The following is a 24,063-nucleotide window of genomic DNA, read 5'->3' as shown; positions in this document are numbered from 1 at the left end:
AAATGTATTTTATTTTATAAAAAAAATAAACTCACCTTTTGACATCACAAGAAGATTGTTTCCGGTGACAATGTTGACTGAAAACTGATTGAAGCTATCCTTTAATGAATTTTCAAAAAAAAACTTGTCACTAATACACTTAAATTTCACTTTTCTCACTTTAAATTTCCCATTTTTTTAATATTGCACTCCACTTATTTTATGAAAAAATTGTTGGTTAATTAAAATAACACTTTTAAACAACTATAATGTGAACTACGTAGTATATTTAATATGGCGTTATCACTTTTCCGGAACTTCGAAATTGGCGGGGAAAAAGTTAGGTTAGGTTGTTGAATTTTTATTCAAAACATAATTAATCGCGATTGATAGTTAATTAAGATTAATTAAGGAACACAAGAATCAAGATTAAGTAGAAAACGAATAAATTTCAATTATTAAACACTTTTTTCACTTTTTCGTTTCCATCCTGCGAACGCGACACTCGCGACTATATTTCGCGAATCCTGTAACAAAACGAGAATCAAATATAAAAATATTTCTATAATCACTTAGCGCAAGGTGTAAATTTTTAAATATTCACAAATCTCCAGGGAAATGTGATGAAAAATAATTAAAAAAGAACTGTAAAAAATCGGTAACGCGAGACGTGAACTTCACTGTCCAAAATGTCGTTTCAAACTGATGTGGTCAATGGAGGGGGTTCAGGAATGTTAACTTTGAAAATGGCGCGAAACATTTAATAATTTTTTTTATTTATTTCTGTTTACTGTTGACATTAATTTTCTACTTTATAATAAAAAATACTAATAAACTCTGTAATTGAAAGTTTTTAAAAAGTTAAATAAAATAATTCCAAGAGATTTGTGAATAATTATTTGTATAGTTGATGTTAAATTTAAACGAAATTAATCTGAAGGTGGCGCTTATTATTTCCGTTCCGTTTTCGTTTCGTCATCTCCGCAGGAAGTTACCGCCAAAAATGCGTGAAATAGTCGGAATAGTGGAAATTACTTCTTTGTTTGTAAATAAAGTAAATTTATACACAAGTTTTGATGGAATTTTTCAACATATTCAATTTGTTTTTAATTAATAAGCAGTGTAATAAAACAGGGAAAAAAGTATTTTGATTTAGATATTATCATGAATGTGACAGGAATATAAAAATGTATCACGAATTGGAAACTGTAAGTTGACAACAATCATAACCTAAAAATAATTTTTTTTTTGTTTTTATTTATGATCATCAATAGAATTTGTGATTTCGATATTATTATTTAACTTTAAATACTGAAATATTTCGTATTGTTATTATTTTTAGTAAAAAGGTAAAAAAAAAATTCTAGATTTTAAATTAGGAAGTTAAATTTTTGTTAAAAACTGTTGTCAATTTAAATAAAAATAAGCAAATTATTTATAAATATTTCTAAAAGATAATATATTTCCTAATCGTTGAAATTTAGTTAATATAACATTAATTATTAATTCCATTGATTTCTATTGTAATTTTCAAATAAATTTTGGATTTTTGAAAAATTTTCTATTTTTTAATTTTTTTTTTCTTGGTAATAACGCCAAATTTTTAACCAGGAAGTTGTGAACAAAAAAGGAAGTCGGACTTTTTTTTTATTGGATCAACGGATTTTGAGCTACAATTAAAGTTTGGATTTTTTAAAAATATTTTCTATTTTTTCAATATTTAAAAAAATAGGTAAGATAATTATGTTCTATTTAACTAAAACAGTAACTCTTATTGACAAATCGATATAGGTATTGAAAAAAAAAAAAAAAATTCTAGTTACCTTGAACTCGAAAAATCAAATGTTGAAATATGTAAAGATCAATATGGTAAAATTGTAAAGCAATTTTATAAAATACGACAAATTGAATATTTTCTTTTCTTAAGATTTTTTTCTATTGATATTTTGAAAATTTGATTGAATAGAAAAAGCAGAATAAAATAAATTCTTACCTTCATTTGGAAAATATTATTCACTCTGAATCACAACAAGAACGCAAAATTAAACAAAAAGGTTATAATTAATTTTTTACTTATTTTATACTTTTTACAAATATAATTAATTATTTTATTTCATCGTTGGAAAAAAAAGGAGCGGAATAATTGTTTATAATTAACAAAGGTGAGAAGTTTGTAAATATCCTGGGGTAGAGAAATAAATTATTTATTTAATTATTTTATTTCAGAAATAAAAAAAATGGCATCGTTGATCTTTGTATTATTCGTTTTGCTAATTTTTGGAAATGACGGATTCTCACCACAAAGTGAATTTCACACATCTCTAATTGGAAAAATAACAAATGATTCAAGAATTAAACAAATTTTGTTTATACAAAACAAAACTGATGAAACACAAGATTTGTCAATAAAAACAAAATTTCCATCTATAATCGTTGATTATTTGAATGCAACAGAAAAATTCGGTCTAGAATTGAGTGAATTGTTAATGTTTAAAAATTCTCGATCAACGTTAATTGTAATAAATTTGACGTCATTAAAATTTGAAACAAACAATTTGGAATTATTAAAATTTCTACTTCAACTCGTCCATAAGGAAGAGAGATCAAAGATTTTAATAATAAAAAAAGTAACGACAAATTATCGAAAAATTCTCAAATTTTTGTGGTTGAAAAATTTTTTGGATGTGACAATTTTAGAAATGATTGAGGCAAAAGAAGGCAATGGAAAATTGATTTTTGACTTGAATACCAAAACGATAATACAACATTATTACAATCCATTCACTGAAAGATTTATTAAACGCAAATTTTCAATGGAGATGGATTTGTTTCCTGATAAATTGAAAAATCTTCACAAATATCAAATGAAAGTGGGATTTTTTCATTTTCCACCTTATCTCACAATTATTCAAAACAAATCAGTATTGAAATTAGATGGTCCAGATTATCATCTTGTGAAGATACTTTCTGAAACAATGAATTTTAAAATTTCACATGTTATTTCAAATAAAACAAGTTGGGATGTGAATTCTTGTATTAAAGAAAACAATACTGGCCTTACTCGTGCTTTAATATACAATGAGATTAATTTTGTTGGTGTTCAATCTGGTAGAATAATAGTTCCCTGTTATGAAAAATATACAAAATATATTGAGGTCAATTTTGGAAAGATCTATATTTCAGCAATAACACCGACTTTATCGAATGAAATTACTCTACGTTTAGTTGAATGGAAATTATCTCTTTTGTTGTCAGTCACTTTTTTACTTATGATAACTTGGCTATTTCCACGTTTTGTACAATTAAAATCACAAAATTGGCAATTAATTTATTTATTTGGAATAATGCTTGGAATATGTGTTCCACGACAACCTCGTACATTTGCAGAGAGAATTATTTTTGCAAGTATGCTTATCAGTTGCTTTTTTCATTCGTCAGTAATTTTCTCCGCATTTACAAGTATTAATTTACAAATGAAATCAGATGCAGGAATTGATACATTAAATGATTTATATTCATCAAATTTCACGCCAGTTATTCATAAAAATATGTTAAATCTTTTTCAACTTGACGATTTGACGGTGGCAAATTATGTAAAGAAAGCAAGTTCTAATATTGACATGACTAATCAGGATTGTATTGAATATTTAATGAAGTATAAAAATATCACTTGTTTTATGCGAACAGTCCAAGCTGATTTGGCAATAAATAATGCTAATAAAGAACAAATTAGTGTTGCAATGCGAAAAGTTAAAGAATATGTATCAGATTCAATGAGTTTCTTGAAATGTGAACCAGGTTTTCCATTTGAGACAAATTTTAAGAAGATACTTTCAAGATTACAAGAAGTAGGAATTGCTTATAAATTGAATGATAAATATTTAAAAAGCATCTCGAAAAAAACTACAATGGCTGATGATTTTCTTTCTGATAGCGATGCAGCAAATTTACAAATTCGACAAAATATGCTTTTTATTTTGGTTTTTGGCTTCACTTGTTCGATGCTCACATTTATTGGCGAATTACTTATGCGTAATTTTTTTTAATTGACTTTTGAAGTTTATGTAAAATTTAATTTTTTTTTTTTTTTAAACCGAATTCATAGTGAATTTCTTTTGAATGATCTTCTTTATTCAAATTCAATTATCTTAAATTATTTTTCAATTAAAGTTTTTTATGAAATTTAATAATTGTTTATAATTTAAAAAAAAAATTAGCAAATAAAATTATCAAATTTCAATTCAAAATTATTTGAAATTCAATTATTTTGCAAAAATTTCAATTATTTTTAATGATTTTTGTAATATTTTTCGAAAATTCAATCATTTTTTTAATTAAAAACTTTTGAAATGCAATTTTTTTTATGTGATTTCTAATAAATTCTAATAAATTGGAAATTTAATAATTTCAATTATAAATCTCCTCAAATTCAATTATTTTTAATGATGTTTATAATATTCTTTGAAAATTCAATTATCTTAAATTATTTTTCAATTAAAGTTTTTATGAAATTTAATAATTGTTTATGATTTTCAAAAAAAATTAGCAAATAAAATTATGAAATTTTAATTCAAAATTATTTGAAATTCAATTATTTTGCAAAAATTTCAATTATTTTTAATGATTTTTATAATATTTTTCGAAAATTCAATCATTTTTTTAATTAAAAACTTTTGGAATGCAATTTTTTTTATGTGATTTCTAATAAATTCTAATAAATTGGAAATTTAATAATTTCAATTATAAATCTCCTGAAATTCAATTATTTTTAATGATGTTTATAATATTCTTTGAAAATTCAATTATCTTAAATTATTTTTTAATTAAAGTTTTTATGAAATTTAATAATTGTTTATAATTTTCAAAAAAAAATTAGCAAATAAAATTATCAAATTTTAATTCAAAATTATTTGAAATTCAATTATTTGCAAAAATTTCAATTATTTGAAATGATTTTTATAATATTTTTCGAAAATTCAATCATTTTTTTAATTAAAAACTTTTGGAATGCAATTTTTTTTATGTGATTTCTAATAAATTCTAATAAATTGGAAATTTAATAATTTCAGTTATAAATCTCCTGAAATTCAATTATTTTTAATGATGTTTATAATATTCTTTGAAAATTCAATTATCTGAAACTATTTTTCACTTAAAAATGGTTTTCAAATTATTTTATTTTTGTTTGCAATTTCTAATAAATTTTTAAGTGAAATCAAAAATTTTTAATTAAAAATCACTTGAAATTTAATTACATACTTTTAAAAAACATCTAAAATTATTTGATAAATTATTTTTAGCTCTGTAAAATTTAATTATTGTCTGAAAATTAATAAAATCTTTTGAAATTCAATTATATTTCTATAAATTTCAACTTTAACTCTTCCAAAATTATTTTTATTTAAAAAAAAATTTTTATTTAAAAATCTAAAATTTGATTAAGTATTATCAGAAATTTTTTTTTACTATCAAAAACTAAAAACTATGACAAAATTTTGTTAATTCGAAGAAATTGATTAAATCAGACTTAAAAAAAATTATAAAAATGGAATTTTAAGAATTTTTTTTAGAAATTTGTTCTACTTAAGGCCATCCGGGAAAAATCCCTAACCTAAAAGTGTTTTCCCGCGCGAGATATTACTCGTAAATAACTTGAAATATCTTGTTCGGATTTGTCGGATTAATTAGATGAGGGCGAGCTGATTAAGAATCATCTCCATTTTTACAAGTAATTTTGTTGAAAAGTATTGAAAATCGTGATTATAAAAGTTGGATTTTTGACAGAAGTGGGAACAGTAGGGGAGGCGAGCACACAGACATTGAATCTATGTGTCAGTGGCCCAGAAGGTGGCGCCAATTTTAGCTAGTGGCCGCTGCTGAACTAACTTACCCCAAATTACTCCACTTTAAATCTTTAATAAAATAATTTCCTCACAATATTATTGCAAAAATGGAGAAGAGCCCCACTCAGTGACCCTTCCTCTATTATTCCTCCAAATGCCAACTCGAAATACTTTATCCTTTAAAGATGAGAAGTAATTTACGAAACCCCTTTTTGCCAATGTTTAAACATTTTTTTCAATAATTATTTATCAAGATTTTGCAAAATTCCGAGAAGAGCCCCTGGCAGGGTACCTTCCTCTATTATTTCCAAAAAATTACAACCTAAAATATTCAATTTTTTTCAAATGAGAAGAAATCTACAAAACCATTATTTTCTCCCGGATGGCCTTAAATAAAATTTTGAAAATTTGTCTTTTAATTCTATTATGAAATAGAAATAAATTTTCTTGATAATATTCATTATAGAATTATTCTCATTACAGAATTAATAAAATAAATTTAATATCTAATAACATTAGTTATTTAAAGTAAAATATTTATTAACCAATTAAATTTTGTTAAAATAAAAAAAAAATCGATTTTTTTTTGGAATATAAATCGACTAAAATTATTTTTTTTGTACCTGGTAAATAATTATTATTCAAAATTAATAGCAATATTTATTTATACTTTTTCTCTTCTATATACATATGTGAAGGATAAATATCTAATATAAAAACATTAATTTAATTGAAAATCAGATAAACAAAGTTCTAAAATTCTGAAAATAAACAAATTCTTCAGAAATTTAGCGAAATAATTTAAAATTATGTACAAATAATTCTCCAATAAATGTGATTATCGAACAAGTGAAGCCAAAAACAATAATAAAAAGCATATTTTGTCGAATTTGTAAATTTGATGAATCATTGTCTGTAAGTAAAATTTCAGCCATAGTTGGTTTCTCATCGACGTTCAAATAATTAATTTGCCATTTTTTCAAAACACCAGACTCTTGAATTCGAATGAGCATTTTTTTAAATTTTGTCACATATGGTGAACCTGCTTCACTCTGAAAACAAGGAATCATTTTTTCTAATGTTTCTTTTACTTTATGCATCATTGGATGGCCATGTTTTTTTTTACTAACACTTATTGAAAAATCAATTTTTGTTGATCGCATAAAGCAAGTGATATTTTTATGCATCAACAAATAATCGATACATTTTTTATCTGTATTGGCAACATTAGAATTTGCTTTCTTTACATAATTTGCCACATTTACATCATCAAGTTTAAAAATTGATAACATATTTGAATAAATTACTGGCGTTAAATTTGACGAATATAAATCATTTAACGAATCAATTAATGACTGTTCTTTCATTTGTATATTAATACTTGTAAATGCGGTGAAAATTACTGACGAATGAAAAAAGCAAGTGATAAGCATACTTGCAAAAATAATTCTCTCTGCAAATGTACGAGGTTGTCGTGGAACACATATTCCAAGCATTATTCCAAATAAATTCAATATTTGCCAATTATTTGTTTCAAATTTGAAAAAACGTGGAAAAAACCATGTTATTCCCAATAATAAAATAACGGAGAATAAAAGTAACAATTTCCATTCAACTAATTGTTGAGTAATTTCTGTTGATAAAATTGGCGTTACTGCTGAAATTGCCATAAATTCCAAATTATTATCAATATGTTTGATAAATTTTCTAAAACATGAATCAAACATTCCCGATTGAACGCCAATAAAATTAATTTTATTGTATATCAACGCATGATTTAGACCAGTATTGTTTTCTTTAATACAAGAATTCACATCCCAACTTGTTTTATTTGAAATTACATGTGAAATTTTAAAATTCATTGTTTCAGAAAGTATCTTCACAAGATGATAATCTGGACCATCTAATTTCAATACTGATTTGTTTCGAATAATTGTGAGATAAGGTGGAAAATGAAAAAATCCCACTTTCATTTGATATTTGTGAAGATTTTTCAATTTATCAGGAAACAAATCCATTTCCATTGAAAATTTGCGTTTAATAAATCTTTCAGTGAATGGATTGTAATAATGTTGTATTATCGTTTTGGTATTCAAGTCAAAAATCAATTTTCCATTGCCTTCTTTTGCCTCAATCATTTCTAAAATTGTCACATCCAAAAAATTTTTCAACCACAAAAATTTGAGAATTTTTCGATAATTTGTCGTTACTTTTTTTATTATTAAAATCTTTGGTCTCTCTTCCGTATGAACGAGTTGAAGTAGAAATTTTAATAATTCCAAATTGTTTGTTTCAAATTTTAATGACGTCAAATTTATTACAATTAACGTTGATCGAGAATTTTTAAACATTAACAATTCACTCAATTCTAGACCTAATTTTTCTGTTGCATTCAAATAATCAACTATTACAGATGGAAATTTTGTTTTTATTGACAAATCATGTGATTCATCACTTTTGTTTTGTATAAACAAAATTTGTCTAATTCTTGAATCATTTGTTATTTTTTCAATTAGAGATGTGTGAAATTCACTTTGTTGTGAGAATCCGTCATTTCCAAAAATAAGCAAAACGAACGATACAAAGATCATCGATGCCATTTTTTTTTTATTTCTGAAATGAGAAAATTATTTCCAAAAATTTAATTAGGTAAATTTTTTTTTATTTTTTTTTTATTAAGCATTTAAAAAAAACTAAATCACAAAATTCAAATTTCAATTACAGATAGTAAAAAAATACTTACTGTTTTAATTCTTTTTTTCGTTTTTGAAAAAATTCGTTACACTATTTTTTTTACCCTCTGCAATGGAAGAGGAAACTTAGTTTTCTGTTACAATAATTTTCTTTCGTAAAATATTGAACCGATATTTTTTTCAATTATTATCAATAGAAAAGATCTTTGAAAATAATGGAAATTTGATGTTTGTACTTTGACAATAATCTCTCGCGATGCATTTATAAGAAAAAACTTTGAATTATCAAAAGAAAATATCAATAACAATCATAAAAATTGTAATTTGCATTGACGTAGTAAAAATAAAAATAAAATCAATAACTATTTTATATAAGTAAAATTTTTTTTGCATTACATTTGGTATATTTTGTTAATTTACAAAATTATTTAAATCAATTTTTCTTTTTATAATTTAATTTGCAAGATAAAAAAAAAATTAGATGACACTGGAACGCAAAAAAGAAATTTAAAAATTGAAATACTGAAAAACTAAAAATTACATTGCAAAAAAATTTATCTGATTCAAATAATAATCGACTGTTATAAAATAAATATATTTTTAAATAATTATTATTTAGGTTAATTAAATGGAATTTTTTTAAAAATACAGAAATTATTTATTTAAATACAGTTTATTTAATATTATAAATAAAAATTATTTACTTTTAAAATTTACAATTAGTAAAATTAATTTTACGTTTAGTTTTATTTGATTGATAAAACCAATATTTTTGATGAAGATTATAATTTAGTTTTAGTTCACGAGATTACTAGTTACGTTCCTGATATTCGCAAAATTCGAAATTCAATTAAGGGGCTTCCCCGAGCTTCCTAAAAGTACCAGAGCAAAGCGCTCATTCTATTGGTTGATTTCAAATATAACAGGGCCGTAACTATAAAAATTCTGTGCCTCGTATTATCGTAAAACGTAATTTATTTTAATTATAATTATATATGTATTTTAATTATAATTATATATGTATTTTAATTATAATTATATACGTATTATAATTATATATAAATTCACATACTGGCAAAAAATAAAATCACAATTTTCAAGGTCAGATTTAATTTCTATTTTTTACCGACCGGTTTTTTTTTCATACCAATTGGTAACATCTATTTCTCTCTTATCTGCATTGTTTAAAGGTAAACTAAAAAATTATGTAAGAAATTCCACAAAAAATCCGCAAGACGGCGCTAGAGTTGAGAAAATACAGTTAAATGTCTAATTTGACATGTATAATATCATGATTACGTCTTTTATATTTAATGTATAAATTATTAAATTGGGATGTAAATTGATGGAATTATTAATAATATAAAAGTGGAAGTTTCTTCTAATTAAAATATAACACTAAATTTCCATTATATTGAACTAACAATCGGAGTAAGAATACTGTGTTGTCATTATATTCTATGTAGCAAAGACCTTTGTTGATTGTTGTTGAACGTAAGTAAACTATCATTTTATTCTATTATATTTAATAAAATTATTTTTTAAGAAAGTAAATCTAAAATTTATAGTATCTCTTTTCTTAATTAGCTTTCGAAATGAATAATTCTATTTATTTTTTTTTTATTTATACGTGTCTGTAAAAATTAAAGTACTGTTATCCGAGAATTCATATGTGAATTATATTTTTGATTTTTCTTTAGAATTTAAATAATTTTAAAAATTTGTATCCCATATTTTTTTTTTGAATTCATAATGTCGAATTTTTAATTAATTGAATTTTATAATTAATATAATAGACATATGTATATATATATATAATACAATTTTCCCGTTTGTTGTAAAATAGGAAGAGACATTATCGATAATGCAATTGATGGGCGTAGTTCACCACATAGATGTCAGTAAATGTTTTTTTCCTTTTTCAATGCTTTATTATTATTATTATTAATTAACACTCAAAATTTTAATTCCAGTACATAAAATTTAATTAATTTTCAATTTCAAAATTAGTATTGAATAGAAAAATTATTTAAAAACATTTTGTTTCGATTAAACATTAAAATTAAATATACAAAAATTTTTATTTATTTTGTTGTAATTTTATTTTTTAAATTTGAATTTTTTTTATAATAATGATAATTTAATAAATTAAAAATTAATGAATTTTTAATTAATTAATTAATTAATTATTTAAAAAAACGGCAACAATTAAATTATTAGAGGGGAAAAAAAATATTATTTGGTATTTTTAATAAAAATTTATAAATTTTAAAAATATTTCAAGGGAGCGTTCGTATTTTATACACTTTCACTACTTTTTTTTTTACTTTCTCACTTTTACTAATACTAATATTTACTTTTTTCTTTTCTTAATTTTCAAAATAATTTGGACAAAGAAATTAAAAATTAAATTTTAATTTCGATATAATGAAAAAATTAAGTTATGAATTTTTTTTTAAGGAACTATATAAGATTTATATAATAATAATATTTTTGTAAAATATTTATGTATATAGATATCTGTTTCTTTTTTTCGGGACGTGGTTTTTTTCAAAATTTATTATAATTACTTTAAAGGTGTCGGCTTTACATTATTTTTTTTTCTCTTGGTGTGAAACACACACATACACACACGCACTCAGGGATAAAAAATTTATTTGACTTAACCAAACAGTTTAATTATCATATTTTATTTTGTATAGAAAGCAAAAAAATATTAAATATAAAATAAATATATAAATTATATATAAATATAAAATTAAATTACAAAATATAAATAAAATAAAAAAAATTTAGTTTAGTCTCTTTTGTTCATTCAAATTTTACTGTCTTTTATTTTTAGTTAAAAATAATTTACAGAATGCAAAAATTTGTTTCATTTAATCAAATTATTTAATTGAATTTAAAATTATTTTTTAATTAGAAAAAAAACTTATTTGGTTTTCTCAAATAAATACGTGGTGTCAAAATGCAAAAAAAAAAAAACATGCGTAATTTACAATGCTGTTTTTTTTATCTACGACTGTTAAATAAAATTTTCTCGTGTCGGTGATGTGATTTTTTGTGTCTATAGACAATAATAAGTGTAGTGAGTGTTTCTTCTTTATTGCAGAGAATTTAAAAAAGAAAAAATGTTGAAGGTGAAGTAACCTTTCGATGGATAAATTGTAGTTTTAAATATGTGATATATATATATTTTTTAATTAATTTAGACTTTATTATAAATTAATTATTAAATATAGAATATTATTAAAAAAATTTTTTTAAATAACAAGTTAACCAAAATATTTATTTAAACCAATTAAACTTGATGAAATAATTTATTATTTGAATGAAACAAATTTTCTTTTGTTTTGTAAGGAATCAATTTTTTTTTTATTTTAATTTAAAAAATTTAATCAAAGGCAATGAAATTTTTATTTGATTTAAATTTTTTTGTAATTGTAATAATTATTTTGTAATAAGTATATTTAATTTTAGATTTTTGTAATTTAAAAAATTACTATTATAATAAAATAGTGATTTTTTATTGTAATTTTTATATTATATTTTAATTTATTTTTTCTATTTTTTATAATTTTTTTTATTTTACTTTTTTTTATTATTATCGAACGGAAATTAGTAATTAAGAATATTGTGTATCCTTGACAACGGTACGATTTGTTTATTTCCAAATTTTTTTTTCTCTCTCTACAGATAGTAATTAAAAAAAAAAAATAATTTTAAAAAAGACTGAATGAAGATGACACCCGTTAAAAATTATAAGCACATTAATGGCGAGCAAAAAGAGAAACTTATTGAATTTATGCTCCAACATAGAGACTTGGCAGCGGGAAAAATTAATAGAAACAACTATAAACAAACGGCTGTAAGTTGATAAACTTTTGTTTTTGTAAAATGTCTTTAAAAAATTATTAAACTTTTTTTTTCGTGTTTGTAAAAGAAAAAATACTTTTTTAATGAATATTTATAACATTAAAAAAAAATTCCCAGTCTAAATTCTGAAAAATCAGAAAAATTAATTTAAAAAATCCTTTATTTTTTTTATTTAGGATCACTTATATGTGCAGTTGGCAAGTATTTTGAATTCCGTGGTTGGCGGATCAGTTAAAGATGTCGACGGTTGGAAAAAGGTAATTTTTTTCTAATTTAAATTTATTGATTTTCTTATTTTTTAAGTAATTTTTAAATAATTTTGTAATACTTTTAAAAAAAAATGTTAAAAAGAAAAAAATTAATAAAATTTAATAATAATAATAATGTATTAATATTAATAATAATAAAAAGTTGATAATTTAATAATAAATAAAAAAAAAAATTAATTTGAATGACTACAAAGCTTTCTTCACGAGGAAGAAAAAACAAATAAAATAATTAAAATATTTTTTTTTTAAATTATAATTTAGTGTTGGATGGACTTGAGAAGAAAGACAATTGAAAAAGAATTTTATAGAAGAAAACTATTAAATGAACATTCAGGGGAAGAAGTTCATATGAGTGATATTGAAAAAATTATTGTAGAAAAACTTGTACCTAAAGAAAGACTCAGGACGAAAGAAGTGGATGAATTAAAAATCAAGGAAGAGGAGGTATTTAATTTAATTTAATTTGAGCTTTTAACGTATTTGAAAACAATTTTTTTAAATTAAAAATATTTTGAATTTTTTTATTTTTTTTTTATTTGAATTAAAATAATTATTATTTTTATTATTATTGTTTTGCTTTCAGATTTCGATAAATGAAAATGAAACGCAAGAACATGAAATGGAACATAAGTAAGTATAATAATTAAAATTATGATTATAATTTTATATTGGCGATTATTTCTAAAAGTTATAAAAGTAAAAAATGAAAATTTCAATTGACGAATTAAATTTAATTTTTAGTCCAAATGTATTTTATCTTGCTGATTATGAAGAAGATGACAATGATAGAAAAGATATTATTAATTTGTTGCCGCCTTCAACAAGTGAAGCGAAGAGAAAAATGGATTTTGCTCCTACATTATGCAAAAAAAGCAAACTTAACGGTAATCATTATTAGTTTAATTATTCCTAATCCTGAAATACATTTTCATATTTTTCTTTTAAACTTTTCCGTTTATTTTCAAATTTGCATAAAAAAAAAAATTGTATCCATAAATTTCAATTTGCTTTTTTTTTTTGTTTACTTAAAAAATTTTATTATTTTAATTGTTATATTAAAATTTTTTAATTTACATTATAAAGGAACCGAAAATAAATTTGCAGACGAAGATGATGAATTAGAGGAAGATAATTTTTTTGAAATAAATGAAGCAAGAAACTCGAAGGAATTAACAGCAAAAGGTATTTTTTAATTAGATTGTAAAATAATAATAATTATTATTATTATTACAATAGTAATTATTATTATTAAATTACGCATTTAATTAAATTTTATTCTTAATCTATAAAAAAAAGAAGTTTGTTAATAAGACAAAAAAAATTTATTTCCTAATTATTTCATCATTTTAATTAAATAATAAAAAAAATGATTAATTATTTTTTTGCAGATGAATCTACAATACAATTATTAAGAGAAAGAGTTGAATTAAAACGAAGGGAATTAGAATTAAAAGAACAAATGTGGAAAAAAACTGAGGAACATAATGAGAGAAAAATGAAATTAAAAATTGAAATGCAAGAAAAAATAATTTCCTGCCTAGAGAGAATTGCTGATGAATTACAAAATCATAATACTTATTTACGTTCTTCATCTTAAATAATTTTTTTTTTGATACATTTATATATATAAATATATTTAATTTTGCATTTTATGTTAAATATTTGACATTTATATAGTTTGTTCTAGAATTATGTAATTTTTTTATATTATAATAAAAGAAAAAGAATTTTCAAAAAATTATAACACGTTTTTTTTTTATTAAATTGAAATTTAATTTCTTATTACGTCCACCATCAATTATTATTATTATTATTAATAAAATAAAAATTTAACGAACAATATTAAATGGAGAAAATTAAAATTATGATTAAAATTTTTTATAATTAAATTGATCGTTAATTTTTTAAATAGTATTTTATTTATAGCAAATTAAAACTGAATTTTTTTTAGTATATCGAAATTAGTTTTTGTTTTCTTTGTCCAAATAGAAATAATTTTTTTCAAAAATTTGCAAAAATTGAAAAATTCTGTTAAAATTGCCTTACAAATAATCTCCAATCGTTTAGAAATTCGACATTATAAATTTCGCAATTTAAAATCAATTTTCATAGTAAAATAATAATCATTATTTCATACTTTCAACAAAAAAAAAAAAAAAAAATTAAATTATAAACAATTAATATTTTTTAAGTAAAAAGTATTTAAATAAAATTTTTTACTTTAATAAAAAAGAAAAGAAAATTCTAATTCGGAAATTTTTAGAAAATTTCTTCTCTAAATGAAACAAAAATATTTATTTACAGATTTCAATTATTTGGAGATAAATGAAAAAATAATAAATTCCCAACATGAACTATTCAAAGGATGCGCGTTTTTTTCCCAATGAATGTTATATTTGTAAATCGCAAAAAAAATTAACACGATGTCAATGTAATATGATTGCATATTGCAGTGAAAATCATCGTTTACAACATTTGTCAATGCATAAAAAATTTTGTCAAACAATAAGAGAATTATTGAAAGAAAAAAAAATACAACATATTTATGAGGAGCTTATTTCTCTATTTGGCGTTGATTGGACAAAAAAAAGAGAAGAATTACGTCAAGAAATAATAAAAAATTTAAAAAGACCAATGACACCACTTGAATTAACAATGTGGCGATGTCCACGTGTTTGTTTTGTTTGTTTCAATTCAAAGCAAGAGGAATTAAAAAATTGTCCCAATTGTCCAGTGGCAAGTTTTTGTCAAAAACATCCAAATGATAAAATACATTCAAAAAATTGTTTAATAATGAATAATTATTTAAAATTTTTAACAAATGCCAATCAATTAAATATTGATTTACAATTTTTATCATCTGATTTTCCATTTATTGCTAATGAAAAGAAAAAAATTGGCGACATTGATCGACTTACTTATACATTTTTATTAAATGACACCGAGGCAAATAGTCAACAATCAATATTATTAAAAGCAAATTTATTCAAATTAACAGATATTGCATCGAAACTCAATTGTGCATTATTAAAAATCAATGAAACTATTCCCGAGGAAATAATTATTCATTTCGATGTAATTTCCTATAAACCAGAAATTATGGAAAATAATTATTGGGAATTTCTTCTACATCTCAATGAAAATATAAAAAAATTAACAATTATAATCACTGGCCATGAATATGAGACGTACATTATTGAGAGTCTTTGTGAAAAATGTGTGATGGAAAAAAAATTAAATATTGAATTTAAATCAATGTCATACGAAAAATATTTATTATCTCACGATTATAAAAAACCGAATATTTTATTTTACTCGCATCCCTTCGATGATGTTCTACAATTTAAAAAGTGGAAACAAATTAAATGTCCCATTCTTATGCCAATTGATTCAAAATTTGATTTATTAAATATTAATATTATTTATCAAGGACAAATTAATACACCTTTTAATAATACATCTTCATTTATAAAAAATGAGAATTTTGTAATTTTTACAACAACAAATAATAAAAGTGTGAAAGAAAAAATTTCATCATCTTTGATGTCAATTTCTAATATTACACTATCAGAATTTGAGGACAATAATTATTTCAATGTAAAGGAGGAGAAACAAAATTTTCAATTTGAATTTGAAAAAGAAAAAAATTTCAGTGAAAATGAATCTAAGGAAAATAATTCAGTCGAATTATATCAGAAAAAAAATTCAATTAAAAAATTAAAACAAGATTTTTCGTTTGAGAAAATTAAAAATATTGAAGAACAAAAAGTGAAATCTATATCACCATCATCGTCTGTATGTTCATTTATTGTTATTTCCGAACCTGGTGATAATGATGATTTTAATGAAGAAAAAATTCAAAATACAAAAGTAAAAATTGAAAATAAATCTTTATCAGAATCTCAAATTGAATTATTATCGAATTCAAATGAACAAAATTATTCACAATCATTTCTTGTTAAATATATTTCATATCTTAAAAATGAAAACGAAGGATTGAGACAACAATTAAATTCATCTGTTGAGGAAATAACAAAATTACAGGAAAAAGTTTTGGAATTTGAAAAAATTACTTCTCACTATAATAAAAAGAAGAAATTAATTAAAAAAATATCACTTCAAATTGCTGATATTATTGATAATGTAGATGACGATAATAATGATAATGATGAGAAAATTTTTTGAAATTTTATTAAGAATTAAAAAAATACGTTTAAAAAAAAAATTATTTTCATTAATTCAAGTCTTTTTTATATTGTAAACAAATTTGTTTAATTGCCTTTTTTATATTCGATTTCGATTTTATAATTTATAAAAAGAAACTTAGATTTTTTAATTTTCTTATATAAATATAAGAAATAAAATTTTTTAAACCAAATATGTAAAAAAAAACTATTTTTCAGGATATTCTTTTCATATTTTTGAATAACATAAATATAAATATTGTAAACCTTAAAAATTATATTTTATATTCGAATAAATGTAAAAAAAATAAACCATTTATTGTAATTTATTTTCTTTTATTCATCTTTGGGTGTCGTAGTTTTTTTAATTTTTAAAATTAAGAATTGAAATAAAAAATGTCAATAGACATTTGTCACAAATAAATAAAAATAATTTAAATTAAGTACTAAAATAACAGAAATTGACTAAAATATTTCTATTTAAAATTTCTTTGAAAGAAATTTAGTCAAATCTATATTTATATGATTTAAATATATAAATCTCAGGACACTTTTTTTTTTGCAAAAAATCTCTTGTGTTTTTTGGACTTACAGCCTTTTGTGCGATATTTACAATCAGCATTTGCTTGATTAAAATTTTTATACACATTATTGCTAATATATATATATTATATACATTTAGATATTAATAAAATTGGTTCTGATCAGGAAAAAAGTCAAGACCAAACATAAAAAATAATTATTTGAAAAAAAATAATAGTACCTTTTTTTCCAAAGATTTTCTCTCCTTATGAAAAATTCACACTTTTCTAGTAATTTACTAATTTTCTTCTTCGTCATTTTATTTTGACGATAAATGTCAATATTTGAATTTGTATCTAAATTGCACGTATTTCAATAATCTTGATCAAAATCACTTGTATCGTCGGCGTCAAGAATAATTGTATTTTGTTTATCGCGTGATATACTGTCTTGACTTAATGCTGGGACTTGTTTGGAAAATTCACTAGTTGCCCAAAGAAATAGATCAAGTGTTTGTTCAGTACATTCAGCGATAAATCTCACAAATGGTCTCACATCGCCTCCATTTGCTATTTGTAAATTTTCATAATATTCATGACGATGACGTTTGTGAATTATTACCGGTGGATAGCCAGCTTGCATTAAAATCATATTCATTAAAAGACGAGATGTTCTTCCATTGCCATCGGAAAATGGATGAATATGCACTAATTTGTAGTGAGCCAAAGCTGCGTATCTGGAGAAAAATAATTTTCCAATTTTTATTTTAATTATTTATTTATTTACATTATTGAAAACTATAAATAAAAAAATTTTTTCGAAAAATCACGAAATAAAAATAAAAACTAAATTAATAATAAATTAAAAAATCAACATTTAAAAAAGTTAATTAGAAAAATTATTTAAAATTATATTAATTTTTTCGTTATAATTTACTTCAACAAAATTAAAGTATATATTTTTTTTTTTACTGAGAAAAATATTCGATTTATTTATTTATTTTTTTTTTGAAAACGATTTTCAGATTTAAATTAAAATAATTTGGAAAGTAAAAATAAATTAATAACTTACCTAACGGGATGTAATCTAATAGCTTGCTCGCTATTTAACCAGGAAGCGAATTCCTCCATTAAATAATGAATATCCCCAGGTCCAGGTGGAATATGTCCACCAACATAAACCTGAGTACGTCTAAATTGTCCACCTTCAATAGGATCCACGTGACCCAATACTCGTCTATGAATTTCCAATATATCCTTTATTGATATTGATCCCACCCTAAAAAAAGGAAACAATTTTTACTGAAAAAATTCACCAATCTCTCTCTTTCTCTCTCTCTCTTTGCCAAAAAATTAATAAAATTTCCTTGAATAATAGAAATTGATTTTTGAAACAAAAATTTTATTTCAATACGAGCTTAAAAAAAAAAAAAAATTATTTCTCCAGTCACGTTACAGCTTAAAATTTAAAAATGTTTTTTGTTTTATTAAACAGAAATTTAATTTTTTTTCCCCCCAAAGAAAAATCAACGATTTTTCTGCAATACATTCTTATTTTTCTACATTAAAGACTAAAAAGTAAAAAATATTAAAATAATATTAAATATAAAATATACCTATAATGAAAATAAAAAAAAAGCACTGAAATAAAATTCATTAAACATCAATATTGCCATGTATACAAATTGTGAGACAACAAATATACAATAGAATAATTATGTGTATCTTTTTATAAAAATTCTGGATTAAAAAAAATTTAATTTTTAATATCGAGAATAAAAAATCAAAAAAAAATAAAATTTTTTTTCCAGAATTTTTTTTTTGAAGTCTTAAACTTTTTTGAAAGTACTGAATACACAATATTCATGTGCACGTATTCCTTGTCATAAAAATACTATTTTTCTATAATTAAAATTTTTATATTAACAAAAAAAAAAATTTTTTTCTCATATTTTTAAACAAGAATAAAATTTTCGAATGGACATATAAAAATTTAATAACTTTAAAATGACAAAAATTAATATTTTATTCAATTTAATAGATTAGATTAGATTTATTTTACACTTTCTAAGTTTTAAAATATAATTTTCCCCATCAATATCCCTTTTTGTTCAATTTAATAATTTATTTAATAACTTGAAAATGAAAAAAAATTTAATATTTATTCCTATTTAATAACTTTAAAATGACAAAAATTAATAATTGTTTAATTTAAAAATTTTATAATAACTTTATTTTAAAAAATAATATTTTCTTAAATTAATGATAAAAATTGTTTGTTTTTTTTTTTAAATTTATTTCTCAAATTGAAAACTTTTTGCTAATATAAAAAAAAAATTTATTAACGTTTTTATCAGTCGATTTTACGACAAGGAAATTAAACGTGTGCTGATTGTTGTGAAAAATGCTCACATTTGAAAAGTTCGATCACTTTCAGAGTAGCAGCAAGCTGTATTATACGCATTCCAGTCAGGAGCATTTGATCTAATTATTAATAAAAATATAGTTGAAAAAAAATAATTTACAAAACTTTAGAAAACTTTACTTTAAAAACAATATAAATAATAATAATAATAATAATAATAATAATAATAATAATAATTTCAAAATAATTAACTAAAAATAACAATACGAAATAAAGAAACTTATGAATACTAATAAAAAATAGAAAACAACAAATTATTGTAAAATTAAAATAACTATTATTAATTTATAAGATTTAAAAAAAAATGTAATGTTTTTAAATATTCTAAATTTTTGTTTTCGAAATCTTAAAATAATTAAAAATATAATTCTTTTTGAGTAAAACAAAAATAAATAAGTTAAAAATTATTATCATTTCATTCAAATTTTTACTTCCTCCTTTTTTTTAAATTTCATTATTTTAAAAGAAAATAAATAAAAAAAAAATTTGTTACAATTTGAGAAAATTTATTATTGTTTTATTTTTTGGTGGAAAAAGTAAGTTATTATTAAAAAAAAATAAAAATAATAAATAATTATAATTAATAATTTTGATTAATTGTATTAATTAATAATTTTAATGAATATTATTAATTAATAATTTTGATTAATTGTATTAATTAATAATTTTAATTAATAATTTATATTTCATTTGCGACAAAAAGCAAATTTTTATTTTTAAAATATAAAAAACCACAAATATTATTATTAATATAGAAGAAAATTTGCTTATTTAATTTTTGAATTCGACTTTAAAGAAAAATTTTACAAATTTAATAATTGTGAATTTTTTGCAGAATAAAAAAATTCTTTTAAAAATTGTTAAATAAAAAAATAAATAAAAACGTGTATAAAAAATAGCATTAATTAATAATTTTATTGAATACTATTAATTCTTTGTAATCAATTATATTAATAACAATATTATATTAATTAATTTTAGTATTATATTAATTAATTAATATAATTATTTATACTTAATATGCGATAAAATGCATATTTTTATTTTTAAAAATTAAAAAAACACAAAAATTTTTCTTATTAATATTTAAAGAAAGAAAGTTAATTTAATTTTTAAATTTGACTTTAAAGAAAAATCTTCTAAATTTTTTTCTTTCTTCTTCTTCTTTCTAATTTTCTTCTTCTTAAAAATATACATATTTAAACAAAAAAAATTTTCTAAATTAAAAAATAAAATTTACCTATTAACAAGTGTGGCATTAATATATTTCATTGCAGCATCAAGACCAAGAATTTCATTATGCTCATCGATACTTTTTCCAGCGACTGCCGTTCTTGTCTCAACAATTGCTCGCGTTTGTGCCAAATTCATTGTATTACCCTCAATTCCCACTGTATGATAGATATGTTGAAAATATGCTTCTTTTTTTGCTCTTATTAATGCCGCATCATTATCGGGTATTGCCGATAATGAATTTCGTTTCTCATCAATTCGCCTCAACATAATACGATCAAGTTCCTCAACAACTCTTGCCGTACGTTCACGATTTAACAATGCACTCTCATGATTTGGCTGATATGTTAATGCACGTACATAATATTCATTTGCCTTGACAATATCATTTTCTGTATATTCCAAAAATTCACCATAACGATTTAATATATCGGGATGCTCGGGTGCAAGTGCAACTGCATGTTGAAATAATTTTACTGCTTTTTTCTTTTTACCCGTGTGTTTCATTTCAAGTGCCAAATGAAGTGATGTAAGTGCCTCCGATACGGATGCTGCATTATTATGTGAATCCCATTTATCAATAATGAGATTGGGAGAATTTTTTTCTATTTCAATTATACCCTCCTCGTAGGTGTTGAGGAAATTTTCACCCGGAAGAGGTGAAAATATTTTTACACCGCCTGCAAAAAACAATTTTTGTTATTTAAAAAAAAAAGAAAAAATTTTTCCCCGAGGTAAATAAATATAACAAAAATATGGCAAAACAATTAAATTATTTTAAAATTTGTACGAAATTTTAAATTAAATTATTTTTCGAAACGTAAACTTTTAGAATATACTAGCAATATTAAACGCGCGCAAGCGCGCCAAATTGAGTATTTAATTGTTTGTTATAAAGAAATTAAAGATTAATATTATCAATAATAATTTTAATTTATTAGAATATTATTTCATATTAAATAATAATAATGAAAATTATTATTATATGTTATTAAATTATATATAAAATTGAATTATTTTCCAAATTTTCAATTTAAAATTCAATTATTTACCAAGTTTTCAATTTAAAATAAAATAAAATTCAATTATTTTTTAAAATTTCTATTCAAAATTAATTATCGAAATTTTCAATTAAAAATGAACTTAAATTAAATTATTATCCAAAATTTCAATTAAAATTTAATTATTTTCCAAAATTTCGAGTCAAAATTAATTATTATCAAAATTTTCAATCAGCAATCAACTAAAATTAATTATTTTCAAATTTTCAATCAACAATCAACTAAAATTAAATTATTTTCCAATTTTCAATTTAAAATTCAATTATTTACCAAGTTTTCAATTTAAAATAAAATAAAATTCAATTATTTTTTAAAATTTCTATTCAAAATTAATTATCGAAACAATGCCAAAAAAACATTGAAAAATTTTAACCAACACAAAATAAAGTCAAACAATACATTTAAAAAAACAAAAGACCTATAACAAATACTAACTTCAGGTGTGGACAGAATGAACGAAAGATATTCACGATTATTATATGTAATTTTTTTTTCAAAAAGTTTCGAAAAAAATCAATTTTTAGGTTAGGTTGCATTTTATCGGCTTTCTTCAAATTCGTGAGAAAAAACAATAATTAAAAATAGTATTTACTTTTTTCCATACTTAAATTCCAAAGTTAATTGAAAGTTTTTATTTATTTAATAATAAAATAATAATAGAAAAAAAAATTAGTTACATACCTGTAAAATCGTATGTCTCACAAAAATAACGATGCAAAAGTGTACCAATAAATGCGGCAATAATACCGGAGAAAAAAACTAATAGAACAATTATTTTATTTGGAACCATATCGAACTTTTGTTTTGAAGTTTTTTTCTTACACGTATTATTATTCGAGATGATGAAAAATTTGAGAAAATTTAAATGACATTCTTTGAGACATGATGAAATCATTTTTCACTATCACTCTCATAAGTCTTATTGTTTTATTAAATAAATAAACTTTATTATAAAGACGATTTAATAACATTGCAAAACGTAACCTCCAAGTGGCATCACACAATCGTGACATCCGTATTCACTGTTATATAGATATATATATATATACAAACAAATGACAGAAAAAAAAACCTAACGTCAGCTGATACTTATATTAAATTTTCAATGTATTTGTGAAATGTTTATCAATGAATTTAAACTACTAATAACTATTATTGTATATACGTATAGAAAGAATTTTGTAAATGTTGGTAAATGCATGTGGTCGTTTCTTATTGGGGGGACTGACAGTGTTGCCAGCATTTGGGGAAAAAGTTTCCTAGAACATTGAATTTGATTGGATTTGTTGTCGGACAATTTCTGAAAATTTACCAATTAAACTATAAGCTACATTGGAAATTAATTTATCAAATCATAATTGGCCCAAATAGCGCGCGCCTGTTTGAAATAAATTATAAAATATTTTAAATAATTATAAAATAAAATAATTTAAATAGAATTTTTTAAATTTTTATTTTTTTTTTATTTTTAAATAATTATAAAATAAAATAGTTTAAATAGAATTTGATTCTAATTAAAAATAAATTACATTTACATACAATAAATTATATTTTAATATTATTGTAATAATTAATAAAATATGAAATAAAATTAATATTTCTAAATATTGTAAATGAAAATTTATATAAAAATATAAAAATAAAGAAATTTGGATCAAGTAATTAAACAAGAACTGTTAGCAAAATGTAAATAAATAAAATAATATAATTTTTTAAAACTTAAAATATTTTTTTATTTAATTATTTTATAAAAATTAAAAAAATTTAATTAAAAATTAAAATTAAAAATTTAATATATTATTAATAAATAATTATTAATTATCATTAATAAAATTATTATTTTGAAAAAATATTGTTTCATTTAAAAAAAAATACTGTAAAATTTTTTTTTTTTCGAAAAAAATACTAATTAAAATTTGTTTGGAATTATAAATTTTAATTTAATTTATTCATATATTATACTTGATACGTCACACGAG

At 21.4% G+C, this 24,063-nt stretch overlaps 5 protein-coding genes across 12 annotated transcripts in view; 2 read left to right on the top strand and 3 right to left on the bottom strand.

Moving 5' to 3' along the window:
* Positions 1-109, bottom strand: part of LOC127281106 (probable phosphorylase b kinase regulatory subunit alpha) — a 79,820-nt gene extending 79,711 nt beyond the window's left edge. Inside the window, exon 1 of the mRNA XM_051304615.1 lies at positions 36-109. The gene's annotated coding sequence lies outside the window, so the exon portion shown is untranslated. The remainder of the gene's footprint in view (positions 1-35) is intronic.
* The window catches only part of LOC127281135 (uncharacterized), a 207,356-nt gene that overhangs the window by 23,227 nt on the left and 160,066 nt on the right, over positions 1-24,063 (bottom strand). The gene's annotated exons all lie outside the window — the stretch shown is intronic.
* LOC127281120 (uncharacterized) lies at positions 1,034-16,971 on the top strand. Of its 6 annotated transcripts, none has more exons than XM_051304641.1 (9): positions 1,034-1,187; positions 1,591-1,711; positions 12,212-12,383; positions 12,568-12,648; positions 12,922-13,104; positions 13,244-13,290; positions 13,402-13,544; positions 13,744-13,842; positions 14,049-14,404. In XM_051304641.1, the coding sequence occupies exons 3-9, from the start codon at positions 12,252-12,254 to the stop codon at positions 14,255-14,257; spliced, it is 894 nt and encodes a 297-aa protein (XP_051160598.1). In that variant the 5' UTR covers positions 1,034-1,187; positions 1,591-1,711; positions 12,212-12,251; the 3' UTR covers positions 14,258-14,404. The 6 variants fall into 6 exon arrangements, with proteins under 6 accessions (XP_051160598.1, XP_051160595.1, XP_051160594.1 ...); XM_051304642.1 differs by lacking the exons at positions 1,034-1,187; positions 1,591-1,711 and adding exons at positions 9,757-10,009; positions 10,362-10,412 and having other exon boundaries at positions 13,765-13,842; XM_051304639.1 differs by lacking the exons at positions 1,034-1,187; positions 1,591-1,711 and adding exons at positions 9,760-10,009; positions 10,362-10,412.
* Positions 2,016-4,198, top strand: LOC127281121 (uncharacterized). The gene is made up of 2 exons (XM_051304643.1): positions 2,016-2,141; positions 2,206-4,198. Exon 2 carries the CDS (start codon positions 2,217-2,219, stop codon positions 4,023-4,025), a length of 1,809 nt encoding a protein of 602 aa, XP_051160600.1. The 5' UTR covers positions 2,016-2,141; positions 2,206-2,216; the 3' UTR covers positions 4,026-4,198.
* On the bottom strand, positions 17,160-23,259 carry LOC127281128 (protein adenylyltransferase Fic). Its single transcript, XM_051304655.1, has 4 exons — positions 22,766-23,259; positions 21,031-21,703; positions 18,438-18,644; positions 17,160-18,102 (listed from the first exon to the last, which is right to left on the bottom strand). Exons 1-4 carry the CDS (start codon positions 22,977-22,979, stop codon positions 17,739-17,741), a joined length of 1,458 nt encoding a protein of 485 aa, XP_051160612.1. The 5' UTR covers positions 22,980-23,259; the 3' UTR covers positions 17,160-17,738.

This window comes from Leptopilina boulardi, unplaced genomic scaffold (genome assembly GCF_019393585.1).
Source record: "Leptopilina boulardi isolate dan_hultmark-lab unplaced genomic scaffold, ZJU_Lbou_2.1 LbouV2_266, whole genome shotgun sequence".
Classification (NCBI taxonomy): domain Eukaryota; kingdom Metazoa; phylum Arthropoda; class Insecta; order Hymenoptera; family Figitidae; genus Leptopilina; species Leptopilina boulardi.
Note: the sequence above shows the minus strand (reverse complement) of the source record. Positions and strands in the feature narration are given on the sequence as shown.

What these genes read in the sequence shown, in the direction of transcription:
- LOC127281121 (XM_051304643.1), top strand. Translation starts at nt 2,217, where the DNA reads ATGGCATCGTTGATCTTTGTATTATTCGTTTTGCTAATTTTTGGAAAT.
- LOC127281120 (XM_051304638.1), top strand. Translation starts at nt 15,010, where the DNA reads ATGAACTATTCAAAGGATGCGCGTTTTTTTCCCAATGAATGTTATATT.
- LOC127281128 (XM_051304655.1), bottom strand. Translation starts at nt 22,979, where the DNA reads ATGATTTCATCATGTCTCAAAGAATGTCATTTAAATTTTCTCAAATTT. An exon ending in TGAGACATACGATTTTACAG is followed by an intron (nt 21,704 to 22,765) that starts GTATGTAACTAA and finishes TGTTTTTTGCAG; the next exon opens with GCGGTGTAAAAATATTTTCA. An exon ending in AATGCCACACTTGTTAATAG is followed by an intron (nt 18,645 to 21,030) that starts GTAAATTTTATT and finishes TCCTTTTTTTAG; the next exon opens with GGTGGGATCAATATCAATAA.